General features: G+C 40.2%; 4 protein-coding genes and 1 long non-coding RNA gene across 12 annotated transcripts in view; 1 reads left to right on the top strand and 4 right to left on the bottom strand.

Moving 5' to 3' along the window:
- LOC145453226 (uncharacterized) overlaps nt 1-19,121 on the bottom strand; it is a 555,138-nt gene that overhangs the window by 98,018 nt on the left and 437,999 nt on the right. The window lies entirely within an intron of this gene.
- LOC145453237 (uncharacterized) overlaps nt 1-19,121 on the top strand; it is a 348,886-nt gene that overhangs the window by 55,672 nt on the left and 274,093 nt on the right. The window lies entirely within an intron of this gene.
- Nucleotides 1-19,121, bottom strand: part of LOC145453228 (uncharacterized) — a 378,716-nt gene that overhangs the window by 214,559 nt on the left and 145,036 nt on the right. The gene's annotated exons all lie outside the window — the stretch shown is intronic.
- Nucleotides 3,085-12,768, bottom strand: LOC145453263 (uncharacterized). 5 transcript variants are annotated; one of them, XR_013919670.1, is made up of 5 exons: nt 9,094-12,768; nt 8,568-8,747; nt 8,147-8,359; nt 6,459-6,546; nt 3,085-4,746 (listed from the first exon to the last, which is right to left on the bottom strand). It is a non-coding gene; the product is annotated as an uncharacterized LOC145453263 (long non-coding RNA). The 5 variants fall into 5 exon arrangements; XR_013919672.1 differs by having other exon boundaries at nt 8,147-8,335; XR_013919674.1 differs by lacking the exon at nt 3,085-4,746 and having other exon boundaries at nt 5,585-6,546; nt 9,094-9,203; nt 10,513-12,768.
- Nucleotides 13,446-15,898, bottom strand: LOC145453213 (uncharacterized). 2 transcript variants are annotated; one of them, XR_013919658.1, is made up of 4 exons: nt 15,364-15,898; nt 15,189-15,299; nt 13,583-15,129; nt 13,446-13,494 (listed from the first exon to the last, which is right to left on the bottom strand). XR_013919658.1 is itself a non-coding variant. In XM_080331192.1 (3 exons), the coding sequence occupies exons 1-3, from the start codon at nt 15,562-15,564 to the stop codon at nt 13,663-13,665; spliced, it is 1,779 nt and encodes a 592-aa protein (XP_080187318.1). In that variant the 5' UTR covers nt 15,565-15,898; the 3' UTR covers nt 13,446-13,662. The 2 variants fall into 2 exon arrangements, 1 of the variants encoding a protein (XP_080187318.1); XM_080331192.1 differs by having other exon boundaries at nt 13,446-15,129.

Here is a 19,121-nt window from a genome sequence, read left to right as displayed (position 1 = left end):
GAACGAAGCTTTTATTGCTGTACACCTCGTATGCACTGTTCCGGTAGTACATTGTCTGTACATCATGATAAAACTGTAACTATATTACATAATTATAATGCCATGCCAAAGTACTAATTGTCATATTTGAAAACAAGTGACTCAAGTGAACTATAGTGCGTGTTGAGACCCACCTATTTAGAAGAATTATGGGATGTAGCATGACATAATAGTATACCAAGGCAACTGCACGCCAAATAGACCATATAAAAATAAATCCAGAAAGCAGTCGGCTGACATTAGTAATAAGCCAGCACACCATGTCAAGGTTTCAGCCAGGTGCTGGATTGGGCCTATCTTTTTTCTACCAAGAAGATTTTTTTGTATGATTAGGCATAGAGCAAAATGTGCGGCAACGTGGTACAACACCAGTAATACCACAGGAACACATCAGCACTGGTATAACCTGTGAAGAGCTAGTTCCACGAACAGTAAGAATATAGCTTTCAATACAACATCCATTGTAATATATTATTTCTTGCATTCGAATTTTCGGGTGCCACTTTTCAAGAGTTAACGGCACACCAAAGGGATTTAAACAGATTTAAAAGCAAAACCAAAAAGGCAAAGTATGATGCAACAATTAAAATCACAAACCATGACATTCACATTGTAACAATGGCAACAACAACAAACTTTGAAGTATACGGACATACGGTACTATAGTAGCAGCACAATTTGTAAACACACGAAACAACACTCACTAATGAGAAATTTGTAAGATATGGAGAAAATCTTTTTGTCTGTAAGAACTTGCCTGGTTGGATTAAACCTAAAAAGCCACAAATAGCATAGACAGAAGACCACTACAATCAAATACCATATACCTATTTGAAAGCACTGTTACATCATTCAAGTCATAAGGCATTATAGTTGTTGGGTAGGGATGGTGTGAGCCTCTGAAAGGTTCGGGTTCGTGTGAACGCGAACCTTTTTGAAAGGTTCTGTGTGAACACGAACGTGAACCTCGTGACGTCATATTGCTAATTCCAACTCTATCTTTCAATGAAGTGATAGCCTATATTATTGTACACGATACCTAGCGAAGAGTCGGGCCACATAATGTCGCATTGCAGAAGTACATATTGGCGTTTTAAACGTCACTAAATGTATCAACCGCGGTTATCAAAGGATATAATAATCTCATAAAATCCATACATTCGTCGTTTTGCCAACAATTTCGACGAGGACTTACCAGGAAATATAAGCTTACGCCTTAATGGTCTTAGTCAGACCGGACAATGTGTTCGGAATCTGAGCATTGCTACATTGATATTGAACAGAGTGTAAAACGGGTTTCTATACTTGCTACCGATACCATAAACAACAAGTTATATAGCAGTAGCCAACACCTTAATCGCACGGATTTGGTTTTAATGATACAGTAAAGATATGAAGTCGAGATTGACCCCATACGCCCGCTCGATTTTTCAGAAAATCAGAAAACGATATCAATATCATTGATTGGTTGAATAAGCATCATTCGCTGACTACGTATATCGCTCGTGATGTTGTGTGATTGCGGGTCAAGCTCACAGCAAAGAGTCACTAAATATTCACAAACGGAAAGCTGGATATTTCGAGAAATTTTGGGTAACAAAAATGCAAGTAAAACTTTTAAGGTTGTCATGGTGCATGCTCGTTTAGTGTTGATTTTTTATGCTGCCAGCGCCATGCATAGATTGACCCACAGTTGAAATGCAATAAACTTGAACCAAAGATCTTATAATTAAGTGCAAATTACAATTTACCAAAAAGGTTCACAGTGCAGAACCTACCAAGGTTCTGTTGTGAACGCGAACCTCTAAATTTCCGAGGTTCACACACAGAACACGAACGTGAACCTCACGTTCACACCATCCCTATTGTTGGGGAAACAGCATCATCCTCAATTCGTGCAGAACATTCCTGAGCTGACATTGATTGTTAAAATATTTGTGTAGCAGTTCAAAATTTGCACTGTCATTTCTTTCTGAATCTGAACCACTTACTTTTCTGAGATTCTGATTTACATTTAGCATGTACTCGCGGCATTGTAGCAGATACTTGACTAGAGTACGGTAATTAGGAGATACTGATGCAACAAATTACAACATAACTTTTAAATGAGTGACCAAACTCATCGTAGCTAATGAAGTGTACGGTTGTCAACTGACGAGTGCGCCTTACTTAATAAGCTGTTTACCGGGTCATATTTATATTGAACTGGTAGCCCATTTGAAGAATGTAATGGTCAAAATTGTCTTATGCAACACCTGACCTTAGGGCAAATCTTGGTTGCAGTCAAATCCGTGGAAAGTTGCATTTATTTTTCACTAAAGTTACACTAAAAAGGTACATTTATGGATAAGTTCCTTGAAATTATTAAGGTATGAGATACTCGAATCGATTCGTATCCAAGGCACTGTCGCAAATCTCAGTGTTAGCGCCTTCGACAAAATCAATTGCCTGAAAAAATTAACCCAGTGGTAATATAATTTACGGCGGTCTAGCCTGAATGCACGTCAAATCTGAAATGACCTCAAATTCAAACCACAGTGAAATAATCAAGCGATCTATTTACATATAGTAGCCTACCAAATATTTCCAGTAAAAAGTGAGTTGCATGAAAAATCGAAAAGCTCCAAAAATTGCTTGAAAAAATGAAGAAAAGTTGCAATTTAAGATTCCTGCAAACAACTTAAAACACCATACTACATAACCTTTGAGTATTTAGGAAGCTGCCAGACAAGAAATGAACAAATCATGACAACCCTGAGAATGGATTTCCATTCAGAAAAGGCCCAATTCACAACAAATATGTTTTGAGTCATGAGAATGCACTGTAAAAAATAAAGGTGTCCATAGACATGTTTACACCTGGTACCTTCTAATACATGTCCGTCATGTAAAACCATACGACAGGTTTAGTTCCACCTGTTGCCTAACATGATTCTGCCCGTCATGTAATCTCGAAAACACGTCTGACCTGAGACTTCAATTGACCTTTCACCTTGGACCGACTGGCACAAAATCTGTAGCCAGGATATGAATTAAAACAAGCAATTCAGTGTTGGATCAAATGATGGTATATTGAGAACAAATGCATCAAAACAAGAAAAATTCTGAAATGGCGAGAGTTTCGGATAATACGTAATGAAATAAGAATTACTATAACGGCTAAAAATATTGACATGTCATGGCGCAATTAATTTACTACTAACAGCCACAGTGTAAGTCGAAGAGTACCGAACGTTAAGAAGTTTTGGAACTTATGCAATGAAAGAAGAGTTATATACAACAATGGCTAAAAATATTGGCCCGTCATCAATGAATTAATTTACTACAAAAAGCCACAGTGTGAGCCGCAGAGTGCCTAACGTTAAGAAGTTTTGGAACTTATGCAATGAATGAAGAATTAATACAACAACGGCTACAAATATTGGCCCGTCATCAATGAATTAATTTACTAAAAAATGCCACAGTGTAAGCCGCAGAGTGCCTAACGTTAAGAAGTTTTGGAACTTATGCAATGAATGAAGAATTATTACAACAACAGCTAAAAATATTGACCCGTCATCAATGAATTAATTTACTACAAAAAGCCACAGTGAAAGCCGCCTATAGTACCTAATGTTTTGAAGTTTTGGACATATGTAATGAAACCAGAATTATTCCAACAATGGCTAAAAATATATGCCCGTCATCAATGAATTAATTTACTACAAAAAGCCACAGTGTAAGCCGCAGAGTGCCTAACGTTAAGAAGTTTTGAAACTTATGCAATGAATGAAGAATTATTACAACAACGGCTAAAAACATTGGCCCGTCATCAATGAATTAATTTACTACAAAAAGCCACAGAGCAGGCCACAGAGTACCTAACGTTAAGAAGTTTTGGAACTTATGCAATGAAAGAAAAATTCTTACAACAACGGCTAAAAATATTGGCCCCTCATAAATTAATTAATTTACTACAAAAAGCCACAGTGTAAGCCGCAGAGAGCCTAACGTTAAGAAGTTTTGGAATTTATACAATGAAAGAAGAATTGTTACAACAACAGCTAAAAATATTGACCCGTCATCAATGAATTAATTTACTACAAAAAGCCACAGTGTAAGCCGCCTAGTACCTAATGTTTTGAAGTTTTGGACATATGTAATGAAACCAGAATTATAATAACGGCTAAAATCATTGACCCGTCCTCAATAAATTAATCAAATTAAATTACAATGAACAGCCACAGTCAGCCACACCTAACGTTAGAAAGTTTCGAAACGTATGTAATGAAACAAGAATTAATATACCGGCTTGAAACATTGACCGGTCCTCGATTAATTAAGTTATTACAAATTGTCACAGTGAAAGGCGCCGAGTACCTAATGTAATAACACAAGAATTATAACGGCTAAAAATATTGACCTGTCCTTGGTGAATTATTCAAATTAATTTACTACGAACAGCCAAAGTCTACCCAACGTTACAAAGTTTCGAGACAGCCGCAGTGTACTTAACGTTCGGAAGTTTCGAAGGAGAGTTCGTGACGACGGACCATGAATTAGAGGCTGATGGAGCGAACTTGATGTTGAACAGCCAGTATATTGCCAGTATTATGGCCATAGCATGATGGAAGCTTCTGACCCCTTTGATAACTTTGCCATAGAAGAGAACTTTCCATTCATTCAGGATCGTATTCTACTTGATCGTCGGATATAATTCTTTGGCTCCTGATAAATAAAAATGATATTAGCTTAGTACTATCGATGTGGTCTGAGATTAAAGGGGCACTGCGCTCAAAAAATGATGTGGTCTCAAATTGAAGAGCAGAACGAAAAAAAATTTTGGCCGCAGCCGTTTTCTTCAGAACGCCACCGTAATGGAGCTGCAATTTATTGAAATTTCCAGAGTTGCAGCAGTCGCGGCTCCGGATAATCTCTTAACCCGTTACATGGCACGACGACTCCATCGTCGCACTTGCTCGACGCGATTACGCAGTCACGCAGAGGACGAGCTTCAGATAGTTGTCAGCCGATGTTCTGAAGCAAATATGTCTAACAAATATCATGTGTCTGTATCTTCCGCAAGACCACTACTCCAAAGGTTGTGCACTGTGCAGTAAATAATACATCTTGAAAATGACAGCTGTATCTGCATCAATATACAACTGTAACGGCATCTCAGTATCATTCAACTGGCAAATACTATAGAGTCGTGACAAGCTCCAGACACTAATCCTCCTGACCTAACACCGTACGTTGAGCGCCGCCTTGGTGTGCAAGACATGAGTCATTCATAACATCGACTGACAACTATCTAAAGTTCGTCCTCTGCGTAATCGCGTCGAGCAAGTGCGACGATGAAGTCATCGTGCCATGTAACGGGTTAAGAGATTATCCGGAGCCGCGACTGCTGCAACTCTGGAAATTTCAATAAATTGCAGCTCCATTACGGTGGCGTTCTGAAGAAAACGGCTGCGGCCAAAATTTTTTTTTCGTTCTGCTCTTCAATTTGAGACCACATCATTTTTTGAGTGCAGTGCCCCTTTAAGAATTGAGTTGAGTATGAGGCCTAATAATAGGGTTACCATGCGTCCTCTTTCAATAGGATTTGTCCTCTTTCTTGACTTTTTTAAAAGTGTCCTCGGAGGACGCCCTTTTGTCCTCTTTTTTGAGATTTTGTCCTCTTTTTTGAAAATTTAGGTCACATTTAGAGCGAAATGCGAGTGATATGCCGTAAATTAGCACAGAAGTGACTCTATTGCGGGTATTTCGGAGTGAAAAACGGTGATTGGAGCTCTGAGCGAAAAGTTGACCTTTTTTAAAAATTTTCCAGTCAACCGGTCACAAAGTGGGCAAAATTCACCGATTTTTGAGAATTCTTCTCTGGTTTTGCAAGTCTCAAATTTCTGAAAAAGTGTCCTCTTTTTAGATTTCCAAAATATGGTAAGCCTACCTAATAAGTCATTACCGCGCGAGTCGGGGTCATGCAAAGAGGTAAGAAAACGATCGTACGTGATGGTGCTTTCAAGGATATCGAGCGAGCATAATGGTACCCAGAGTGGAATGATTTTAGCATCAGTCGTAACACTGCAACTTTCTAAGTGAAACAGGAGGGGCCAATATTGGTTTCACATCATCTTCTTTGATTGGACGCCATATACTAGTGACAATTTCACCATAGTGTCCTACAGTAGCATGGACACGGGAAAATCTCGTTACTCACTGATATTGGATTACATCATTCTTTCGATTTACAGTGACCTGTCGAGATACCAATTTTTATCAAATACAGTGTTAATACAGCAATACAGTGTTAATAGTGCCATAAATTGCCTTTTTTGTATGATGTGAATGATGTAGCCTGATGGCAGTGAGCCATGCGATTTGCTTGTGTCCACAACACAGTGACATAATGCTTACACATACACCAAACAACTTACTTTGTCAACAAACAGGAAGCTGCCATAGTTGTCATTGAAGAATTGAAGATCGTTGGGATCCCGACCATCCACCCCAGTTTTTGACGACCTGAACGAGAAGTGTCAGAAATCAACTCAATGTATGTTTTGACGCGACTGCGACGTCGTAAAGTAAATCAGCGACTTTGAAACCTTGCGCGGGCCCCTCTAATGTTGATAAAGATTTTCAGTCACCCGACAGGAGGTAACACGGTTGGGCAAGGGTGAAAACATGACATATATTACTATGCAGCAAATTCGATGACAATTATGTTACGACAACGGGGAAGCGAGTGGCGCAGTTGGTTAAACACTGCTGTCACGACACAAATGGTTGGTGGTTCGAGTCACGGCTCTGCCATGTTTCTATGTGTCGGAGGTTTATCTGGGCTCCTCATCGCCGATCTCGCTGTGTATACAGCGCCTTGAAAAGCCCAGAAGAAGAGAGAGCCGAACTCTGGAAAGATGGCAGCCAATGACCAGAAAGACGAAGCAAGACCGCAAAAGACATTGTGTTAATGCAATTCATGTGCTGGGCGCAAATAACCATATGTGCGATAAGCGCCAATAATGTAATAAAACAAACAAACAAAACAAATGTTACGACAACCAAGTGTGCAGTCATGTCCTGCAAGGAGTTGCAGGTCGCCTTTGTATACCTCTGGGCTCATTTGACAAGGATTATTGTATACCTCTGGGCTCATTTGACAAGGATTATTACAAGCTTGGACATATGAATATCAAGGTTGCGGCGAGGCTGCGTACATCGCGTTGTGCAAAGGTTTCACCGCTGACAATATTTCTGCGAGTACTAATAAATATTATAATCAATTTCTAGAATCGCCTTGCAGCCCGAGGGTTGGTCGCCCTTATATCTAAGGAAGAAATGTCTACGTCTGGAAGTATGTGCGATTAAAAAATTCAAGAAAACTAAAATCTGCCCAAAAAGAACAATGTATGTTAATTTAAAAAGTATCTTTAGGTCACCGACGAGTTTTATACATGTTGAAAACTGACTTCACTTTTTGCTAACCCATGGTAATAATTAGGGTCATTCAAAGCCATATTTTGTTCTATGCATCAGCAAGTCGTGAAATCAATTTCAACACAAAACCGTAGCCCTTTGAGCTATATTAAAGCTATGAAGTCACATTTTCCTGATTAGGTCATAAAGCTCAAAATTTACATTAAGAAGCGATTGGACAAAAACGAGGTTTAACAAATAATGGAGCTGCAAATACAAGACATTTCACCAGCGCTTTATGCACCCCTGCAGAAGTGGCAACCCACATCAGCGTCTGTGGAGCTCTCACTTACCTTACCAAAGTCATTTTACGTCCGAATCGTAACTTCAAAGACTTTAACATTTCACACTACTACTGTACTGCAACAGTGATTTAGAATAAAAAATGGACGTGTATAACTGTTGTTGCATAGGTTTTACTCTTTAGTTTCGTCAGTGCCGATATTTGCATGTAAAAATACACCATTTTCACATAAATTCATATTTTCCAAAAAATAAAGTCATATTATTGATTTTCTAAGGTCATATAAAAATGGCCCTAGTTATAATATATATGTCATTTGTTGTGTCATGAAAAATGATTGCGCATGCCACAAATGCCGAGGGATTGTGCCGTCAGTGACTTGATCATAACACTGCTTTATACCTACGGTACCCAATGCGCATCGATCAAGATCGGGTAAATCTCCAGCAGACTGTGTTGACATCCCATTCAGGATGGCCTCGCGACGCGATTCGAATGTTCTTTTCATCCTACCCAGAATCGTTTCCTTGTGAGGTATTCTCCACTTGCCTCTTATTGCGTTTTGATGTATCTCGATGCTGCGCTCGTCGTCTGTGGAGAGTATACATGTTGACTCTGTAGGACAAAATAGATCCTAATCAAAACATGACCGGTTATCGGTGCAAGGTGCTACTTCTTGCCAATGTTCCTTCTAAGCTGCTCGCATGCGCACAGACACGAGAAAAATTAGACGTAACATTGTCTGTTGGCGTTATCAGTATTATATCAAAATATTCATATTGAGGATATCTAGATCAAGAAAGCAAGATACTAAAATGCTCACATTGGATGTTGTGACTCGAGAACTCTTGCAGCGTTGACTAGATTTTTCCACAAGCTGCTGAGATTTCCGTTTGCCGCAGCGTCCATGCTTCTGCTATTCCAAGTTTAAGACGAGAACTTCTTTTTCATGGTGTCTTCTCCATTCCCTCAACTTGTTGCAGAGCTTGTCTTTCCATGATCCCTGCAATGTGGCATAGTTGAAGAAAGGTTTGGATTAAGTTTGGACAAACTTCTGAGATGTGTGTCACCAACATTGAAAAATTGGAATGTAATGCCGCCCCTGCTGTATGATATTACACATTGATAATAATCGTCAATAATTGGTGCATGCATTGCATACGTTGTAGGACTAGCCTATTGCATGAACGTGGTAAGGGGATGTCATTATCAGTGACTTGATCCCAACACTGCTTTATACCTGCCCAATGCGCATCGATCAACGTCGGCTAAATCTCGAACAGACTTTGTGTTGATATCCCATTCAAAATGGCCTCATGACACGATTCAAATGTTCTTTTCATCCTAACCTGAATCTTTTCTTGTCACGTAGTCTTTTCGCCCACTTGACACGTATTGCTTTTTGCTGTACCTCGATGCTGCGCTTGTCTTCTGGAGAATATACCGATGCAGGTTGACTCTGTAATAAATATCTTCATTAAAGCCCAGCAAATTATCAGCTTGCCGGTAATAGCGAGTCAATTTATTGCAGAAAGAGCAAAAGTTTTCTTAGGCCTAACTATTTCGTAAGAACAGACAGTTCCGACCAGAAATGAAGATAAGCAGTAGCCTTAAATTCTAAGGTAATGGAGGAAAACAGGCAATTTACATATACGAGATCACAATTTCATCAAAATTAAGATTTTTAGGGTTAAAAATGTCAAAATTGTCAGAATGTCAGATTTTATCGGTCAAAATCTTCGGTTTTTAGATAAAAATAAAATCACCCTAGGAGAACATCACATATTCGTTGAAGAAGTTCATATCAACATATTCCAACATATTCTATTCGGGAAACAAAAAAGTACTAACCTATGGTAGATTAGTAATCTATATAGATCAGGAATGGCCAACCTTTTCGGCTGAAGGGCCACATGCAATTGACGAACGAGTTCGCGGTCCACTAACCACGCCAAGCGGATAAAATTTTCGAAATTTATAAATAAACAAGGTCAATAATATTATTACTCGAGTATTGCGGGTCTATTGTATACCGCCCGCTAGACTCAGTTTGCAAGGACACGACTATTTGGCGTCTGGCCACATCAATATCGCCATTTCACCATTGACGATCTTTATGCGAGCGCAAACGCGAAAAGACTTTCTCCCGTAATTGCGAATACAGTTAGACTCAATCGGATGAAATAGGCGTTTTTTTCGTTTTCAGTAGCGTAGGGGGTAGGCTACCAAGCAAGAAATCGTGCGAAAATTAAACATGCAAAGCGTGAAGAAAAATTTCGCTGCTATTTTACTTTATTGTAATGTACGACGACTTACTGAAAAGGTGACTGGACCCTGGATCTGCCAATGCGTCGGAAGTGATATTTTAGTCATCAACATCCCAAGTGTCGCAGCCAGAATTGTAATTTTTTGTTGGCATTGCAAGTTCACAATCTGAGCAATTCATTTTCGATAATATAATAGGAAATTAGCTCACGGGTCACGCAAAACCCTGTCGCTGGCCATATTTGGCCCATGGGTTGGCCACCCCTGATATAGACAGGCCAATGCGATAATTTCAGAGCCGGAGCAGCAGCTAGAGCAGGAGCAGTTTAAATTTGCGGCTGCTCTAAAGCCCTGCATAACACGGCGTGATTTTGGCTAAAAATCTATATTCGTTTCTATTACAGATATCGAACAAGACAAGATAATTTTAGTACAGTATGATTACCATGATCATCGCTTTACGACGATAATTCTGTTGACATGCATAGAATATAATTACTCACTTCCATCGTCAAACCAGTCATATTGTCCCATATCCAATTCATAAAAATCGCCATTCAATTCAAGCGCATCTCACAACATCATAAATCTCAGATAGGTGATCAACTGTGATCACATCAACTGTGATCACCTTTCTAATATTACCATGGATGATCAGCATTTTCATATTTAATAGCACAAGAGTAATAAATCGCTAACCAGTCTGATGAATCTGAAAAATAGAACGTCATGTTCAAAATTACGCAATTTTAATTACCGGTACTTTTCTCTATCGGCATATAGTTCACTATTAAACTTTGAAACATATTCTATGATGCAGTCTAATGTAGCCATCTCGCCATCAATGTTCCCTCTAAGGCTGCGTTCATCGTTTGTTTTGATACCTATAGTGAAACCAGTCGTCAAAACCAACCCGTTCACATAGCATGAAGTTCTCGAACCAGTACGAAATTTTGGCGTTCACACTCGAGTGATTTTGATATCTTGGCCTCAAAACATGAGCGTTCGTACTTGAGCGTGGTTACGAAGACTAGCCGTTTTTTTAGTCTTTACGCACTGTTGTCCAAGGGTCTGCGCAGTGAGTTGGTGAGTGTGCGCAGACTCGTCAAAAATTAGAGGGAACATTGCTCACCATACTGTAATTTACCAATACAGTATACCGGAAAATTATGGAGTCTCTGGTAAAAAATTTCACCAGGTTGTAAAACACAAAGGAAACCGGTTTCTGTGTCATAGCCTTACAGGAATAACAGTGTAAATATCGCCCAAAGCCTGACTTGAGGATATCACAAATGTGACAGTGCCCGTCAAAATCTTCATAGAAAAATATTGTACCATCTTGATCCTGATTGACAACATGAATTCTTTTTTGCCGTATTTGTCACATAATTTTACAGAGCAAACTTGTCCCTCCATATCTTGCATTCGACAAAATGCAACATATTGGCATGGTATACACATCCTCCTAATATATCAACTGGCTCAACTTTCTTAGGTTCATTATTTACATAGTTAAGCTAAGACATTCCCCAACATGATATACTGTAATCGACTGGTTACCGTATGCACTCTGAAGCTATATATGGTAAGTGCTATAAACGATATGCTGCCTCCACACGCCACACTTTACCGTACTGCAGTTAAATGCAGCACACCCCGTAGGCGCGCATATGAATCGGAAACACTTTCCTCGATGAAAACTGATGTGAAATGCATTCTCTACTAACTGGACAAATACGATCAATAACCGTCAGCCGGTAATAAACTCTACACTCAGTTTCGCAAACTTTGCTGGCCGCGTAGTGATCGCCGATGGAAGTGGCTTCCCGGCACTGAAAGTTTTTCAAACCAATCGTAACGCATACGGCAATCACGTGAGCAGTGAAGTAGAACTTCCGTTTTTTTAACCAATCACGTCGGATCGTGAAATAGTGTGAGTGGTGAACTGAAATTTTACCGTCGTTCTGCAACCAATCACGACGGATACTGAAATCGAGGACCGTGAACTAAAATTTCCTGTTTTCCAACCACGGATTCAGAAATCGTGTGAGCTGTGAACTGAAATTATACCTCAGTTTTTCAACCAATCAAGACCAATACTCAAATGTCTTTTTTTTTTTATAGATAACTAACCTACGCATAGATTCGCACCACCCATCATCACCCTTGCTCGCCGTGAGGAATTGACTGCTGAAGTGCTCAGCAATCTGAACGCAGCATGATCGGTTATCAATAGCTGATGACCCAAACCCTCAAATTAAATAAAGTTGATCTTATTTGAAAGCTACCGTCACGCTGATTCTGAAAATAATACATTAAAATTTCATTAGGACAATGGAACTAACCCGAAATAGCCTTCAAAATCTGAAAATCGGCATCGTGCAGCGATGCAGCACAATCACCATAACAACGGCCTTTGCGTTGTTGCGATTGTTCAGAACAATGCCGATTTGCAGACTTTTGGGGTGCACTTCGAGGGGGTTCCATTGCCCCGATAAGATTTTAATGTATATTTTCGGAATCAATGCGACAGTAGCTTTCAAATCAGAGCAACGTTATTCCAAACTGAAACGCAACATGTTTTTTACATAACATGTTACGTTTCAGTTTTGAACTTGATTAATTGGAAAACACGTCGCGTTTTCGGTTTTAAACTTGTTTATTTCAAAAACACGTCGGCGTTTTCCGTCGTTTAACGTGTTATTGGAAAAAACATGCAAAAAACACGTTAAATACACGGTTTATTTTTTACAGTGTAGCTATGATTCGGAGTACTTTGTGCTGTAGTTTCTGCAGTGGCTTGAGTGCAGTTTTACTGGCAGCCCCCCAACAGAGGATGCCATAATGTAACTTCGATTGGATTAAGGATTTAAAGAGTATCAGAAGAACCCATGCTGGCATGAAGCGCTTAAGGCTGTAGAACAGGCCGCACTTCGGTGATAATTTAGTTTCTAGGGACTGAATATGACTCTTCCAGGACATGTTCGAGTCCAGTAAAACTCCGAGATATTTGGCATTATCTGTGTTGGAAACGGGCTGACCAGCGATATTAACGGTTAGGTTATTTTTTGAATTTACTGTCAGCAATTGCGATTTCGAGGCGTTTATGCAAAGGTTGTTCTGGGCCGTCCACTCATGGACTTTGGGCATTTGGTCACCAGTCAGGGCATCCAGCTCTGCCGTCGAAGATGCGGAAGAGAGGAGGTGAGTATCATCAGCGAACAGTGTGGTGTTCAATGAACTCAGAACTTTGAGTTTCCTATTGTGACGCATCAATAGCATCTGGAATAAGCCGCAGCCAGACGTACCCTCATCTCACCTCAGCTCGTGATCTGTTACTTAATCCAACCTACACTGACATCATAACATTCAAGAGCCTGCCCTATTCTGACCAGCTCCACACAACCAATTGAATCAGCTATACGAGACCATTGGCTAACATAGAATATCACATATAATATTAATAAAAAACGACAAAATCACATCTAATATAAATAAAAACGACAAAATCACATCTAAAATTGATAAAAACGACAAAATCACATCTAAAATAAATAAAAACGACAAAATCACATCTAATATAAAAGAACGACAAAATCACATCTAATATAAAAGAACGACAAAATCACAAAAATCTAATCTAATCAGGTTTTTTATTCTTCAGAAATGGGCCCATTAATCCCAGCTATTTCTTTCAGAAGGCGACGGGGTGTCATCCTCCCTTTTTTGAATTCCTTCCACAATTTATATAACTGCCCATCGACTAATCGGCACTCCTTGCGCCGGCGTTTTTTGATCTTTCCTTCAGAGAGGAGGGCCACCTGTTCATACGAGAACGACGCTTCCTCATTCAATAGAAGAATGAGGTTATACATTGGCATGTTGCGCCGTCCTCGCATGTTCAGGCGGGTGTGCCATCCCTCCAAGTCATTGTTCGTACGTATTGCTGTATCGTATACACTCCAATTCTTCGGTTTGAAATTTTTGGACGTGATCCATGTGGTTTGAAAATAATCGAACAATGGTTCTAGTTTCGGGTCCGTGTGTTTAAGCCTTAGCCTTGAAAAACTTGGCTCTATGAGCTCTGCAGGCATATAGCACAGACTCATTAACTGTTTCATAGCAGAATGAGTGGCTTTTCTCGCGAAGTAATATTTCGACAGCCCCAACTCCTTAATCTTCCGGAACACACATTGTGTGAAGTGGAAGGAGCAACCCTTCACGTCTACTCCAGTAAGCGCCGCAGATAACGATTTCCAAATGGCCAACTCAAAGTCGCATACCACTCTTTTTACTCGGCATTCGCCGGCAGCATCAATTACTTTGTTGAGGACAGCGACATAGTCTGCTTTCCGTCTTCGCGACATTAGGGCAAACACTAGGGGTATTTGCTTTGTTGCAGTCCCAGATCGAATAAATGCATGGATGGAGAATAGTTGGTAAAAGGGTTTTCGGACAACTTTGAATGTTGCATCCACGTACCACGTTTTCGAATTTTTTAGGAGGTCCATCTGCTGCTCAGAAGCAAATATGAGGTGACGGGCCCCTTCTAGTATGACATCTCCAAGCATAAAATTTGGAGGGATGTTGTCAAAATCAAGTTCGAAGTCAATTGTTTTAGGTTCTTGCGGCCTTGAACTTGCACGTGCGTAGTTGGCATTCCTAGTCAAATGGTCAATAGGTATCAACCCAGGCACAGGACGCTTATTATCGAGCAGGTGCTTGCTGGAGACGGCTTGAGCAATCCGTGCAGCGGATTCAAAAGGATTCTTGATAGCTGTGGACTTTGTCTCCTTAGAAATCAAGGCGCTCTTGTAGATTCCGGGAACTCCAGGGTGATTGTGAGGAGTCTCGCCCTTTGTAAAATTGGCACCATGCTGCTTCACCGTTGCCGGGCAGTATCTGTCTTTCCACCGATTCTTGCACCTCCAAAATACTGAGCCATCCTTGTTTTTCTTCTTCCTGGTGTAAGAGTAACCCCGACCATCAAACAGCATAGCGCATCCTCTTTCCGATGCGCCATCCAATATATTATATGTTGACTGGTCCGAGCAAGATACCTCAGAACTGATCTGAGCAGCAGAAGGGTCGGATAGAGACGATTCAACAATATCATCTTCCTGCAAAAAAACATGGTTAAACTCGATCACATCCAACAGCATAGCATTGTTCAACTTACGTGGTTGTAAACTGGCAAAGCTTGAGTTACATCACTAACACGTGCTCCTTCCAATGCACCATCAATAAGTTGAGCACCAGCTAGGTGATTAATTGGAGAAGGAGGCGGTGGCTATAAAATAAAGATGATTAAAACTTGGCTAATAACAGAAAGCAGGTTCATCCGAATTACTCACAAGCAAATCCGGTCGACATCCCGAACATTGGAAGTCTATACTACAATCTTCTTTGACAATTCGTAAGTAGTCTTCTCGAGACATAATATCTTGTGGGCCACAAGCGATGTGCTGCCACATGCCGCACCCATCGCATTTTAGGGCAGCTTCATCATCTAAAACCTCGCTATTACATGAAACGCAGATATCCAAATTATCCATCTTCTTAGACGTCCGTCCCTGGCCAACTCAATTCAACAATGAGCCGACCACGCGCGATCGTCCCGCGTCACGTCGCGTTCTTCCCGCGCTTGGCGCTTGCGCAATCCGTGATCACGTGATCTGATCACGCCGTGACTGCTTGATCTACGCATGCCCTGACCTCCTCACAAGATCGACAAATCAGTTGATAATAACATTATTAGTTTAATAATTCACATTAATACATGTTAATACACTTAATTTCAAAATTTCCCGAGGGACGGGTTCACCTAGGGACGGGTTCACCTAGGGACGGGTTCACGGGACGGGTTCACCTAGGGACGGGTTCACTGGCAACCAATTGGATTGGTGCCTCGGCAAATTAAGCAATTATATTGCCTATGTATCTTCCTATTGCATTAATATACACTGTTTTCCTATTACACGACATGTGTACAGTGTACACTGTACCAGGCTTTAACAGCTAGTAGATTTTCAGCTCTTCCAAATTAAATTAGATTACAATTTAAGCGCATTTTTTTCCAAATTAGATTGCAATTAGAATTACTCAATTTGCAAAAACTTGAGAATTGACAGAAATTATGAATGACAAGGGAATCCAGCCAAATTCAAGCCTAGTTCATAGGAATGAGCATTAGATTGGTTAGCGTCTGTGCACCATAGCTGAAAAGTTGGACGTGATGTTGCTCGAGGCGGATATTTTTGTTAGCTCACTACGAAATACCATAGTCAATTAGGCATTTTCAGAAAAACAATGAATATGATCAGAATTGAAAGAGTATAGAACCATTCAAATAATTAGGTTAGAATTAGATTAATGAGATTCCGTACTACTTGAGTGAAACTAGACTAGGACAACTAGAATCATTTAGTTGTCTAAGTCTGGACGGTATAGTGATACCATATGTTGAAAATAATTCAATTATTGTGATGATTAAATGAAGAAAATCTAATAATGTTCGTATCAAGATAAGTTGGTGAATAACTATGTATTTTAAAATGAATATGGATGAATTTACTTACTCTAGCTAACGTGTTTTAACTGATGTGCATATTCATGACTAACAGCTCTGAGTAACGCGTTGTTTTTCCTAATAGATCAGACATGAGTTTCAACTGCTTGTTGATAGAAGTGTTGAAGAAATGCATGAGAAGTACATGGAAATGCTTCTCACTCTTGATAAAATTTTTGAGAGCAGACTGATCAAGAGGTTGGTATTATGTTTGATAAATAACAGTGCTACAGTCATAGGTGCCGACTTTTATTTTTGCATGGGGTGGCGGCAGGCGCGTAGCCAGGGGGTGTCGAGATCCCCTCTTTGAAACGCAAAACCAATTCCTTTTGAAATGAGCATTTTGACTCTAATATTCAACAAGTCGTATTATCCGTGTTACGCTGGGCCGCGACCAATTCGCGAGATTCGTCTGTGCACGCATATCGCATCACACAATGCTACGCGACGCGATTTCCCGCTGAAATATTTTAAACGCGGCTTGCGGCCCTCATCGATGCGAATAATGCACTTCAATTTGTAGAAGGTGGACGTATATTTGTTCGTCAAATCGCGATAGGTGATGGTGTTTCTCAGAGCGCGCGATGAAATCGACGTTTCTAACGATCAGGTCGAATTTGTACATCTAATAAGGATAGTTACTTTGGTGAAATCAGCACGCTGTGCGAAATACATAGTAGTGATCAATTTTATCGGACTGGACAATCAACCGGCAAAGTTATGCTGATAAAGAAATTGCAGATATGCCGCAAACCCGCAATAATTACAATTACAGGGTGCGCTTGTCATACGTAAATACCCAGATTCGGCATTGGCAACGAGCATAATTTGTTCAGACACGGGCATAAGTTTTAATCAAAAAGATACATAAACACGAACTGTTTGGGGAAAGTGTTTCGACGGACAGTAGTAAGGCCTGCACGCGGACGCGCTATATCAAACCCCCCACGATAGTTCACGTGAGATAGTGATAACCCATTTTGCATACAAATGATTCTCGCTAATTTGCAGTAGGCCTACGCAGCATCGATAATACGAATTAGTGAATTGGCATTTCAAAAGGATGGGCTGGAATGGAAGCATTTGAAGTGCAGGAATGTCCCTCACCTGTATATTATGATTCTTAATAGTCCTTCACCTCTTTATCACCGAGCGAGATAGTGTAATGGTTATGCGTCCGGCTTCTCGAGCGGTAGGTCGTGGGTTCGATCCCCGGCCGGGTCATACCAAAGACTCAAAAATTGGTATCCGCAGCTATCCTGCTAGGCGCTCAGCAATCCACGGATAGCATGGAGGAGAAAAAAACCGGGGGCGCAGACTAGATGACCTCATGGGGCCGTATCGCAACTCCGTCGTCAAAGCATCTCGATGGTGCAGGCGAAAAAAAATACAATATCTCTCTCTATTATGATTCTACTTGTTTGCAGGGAAATGAAGTCGATGAAATTCATGTCCTGCTCAAACTGCAGAACCTCTCACAGACAAGAAAATAAAGTCAAACCATGGTTTGAGTGCGATATGTCTTTATCAGGTAAGATTTGCTACCTGTCTAGTGTGGATCTGCTTCAGTTCAGATATATATAGAAGTTCTATAAAATAGAATCCTTATATGATGAAATTCTCGAGCCCTCCCAAAACGAAGGTGTATTATGTTATGCTAAACACCGCGCTTGACGTAATGGAGCAGCAGAATTTCGTATTAAGGCCAACTGACTTGGCTGCGCGTCATCCATTCTTAACCCGTTAAGGAAATATAGAAGTCGCGGGCGAGTAAAGCGATGGTGACGTTATCGCACCAGAAATTTCACAACGGGTTAGGAAACGCGGAAGCTCGAGCGTAACAGGTCCTATGCGAAATTCATTTAATTTATGTTTATCATATTTTGGAATAGGGAAAGGAGTATTTTCACAGTAACAGTACTGGAGTTGCCAAAAAGGAAGACATTTAGGCGTCCTAGGACGACAATTTCAAAAACCCGAAAAAGGAGTACAAATCCTTCTAAAGGAGGTCGTATGGTAACCCTAATTTTATTTCAGCACCATTACGGTGGCGCTCTGAAGACAACGGTTGCAGTAAATTTTTTCTCGACCCGCGAGTTAATTTAAGACCCCATCATTTGTATAGCGCAGTGCCCCTTTCAGATTAACCAACTAACAATTTATGATCGAACAAGGTCAGTGGTACATTTGTACCCCTTAAGATTCTGATGATGTAGAGAAATTTATGCATCTGATCACAGTTGGTGCATCTAATAATGCTTCGATTTATAATCGAATAATATAATATGAAGGAAATATGTCGTACACGCCCTATGTCCTAAAGAAATAGAATACACTAGGCCCGATTTTGACATAAATCTCCTGACTGAACATCTTCCGTTGAATGTCGCATCTAAACCACCTTGGCGTTTACGACATATTTCCTTCATAACATCGGGTGACAACGATATAAAGTTCGATATCTGTGTGATGTTCTTGTGAAAATTTCAATAAATTGAAACTGTATTGCGGTGACGTTCTGAAGAAAATGGCTTCGGCCTAAAT

Source organism: Botryllus schlosseri, chromosome 13 (assembly GCF_051294905.1).
Source record: "Botryllus schlosseri isolate E-star chromosome 13, Bs_hap1, whole genome shotgun sequence".
Taxonomy (NCBI): domain Eukaryota; kingdom Metazoa; phylum Chordata; class Ascidiacea; order Stolidobranchia; family Styelidae; genus Botryllus; species Botryllus schlosseri.
The sequence above is the reverse complement of the archived record's forward strand: the minus strand, read 5'-3'. Positions and strand labels throughout refer to the sequence as shown.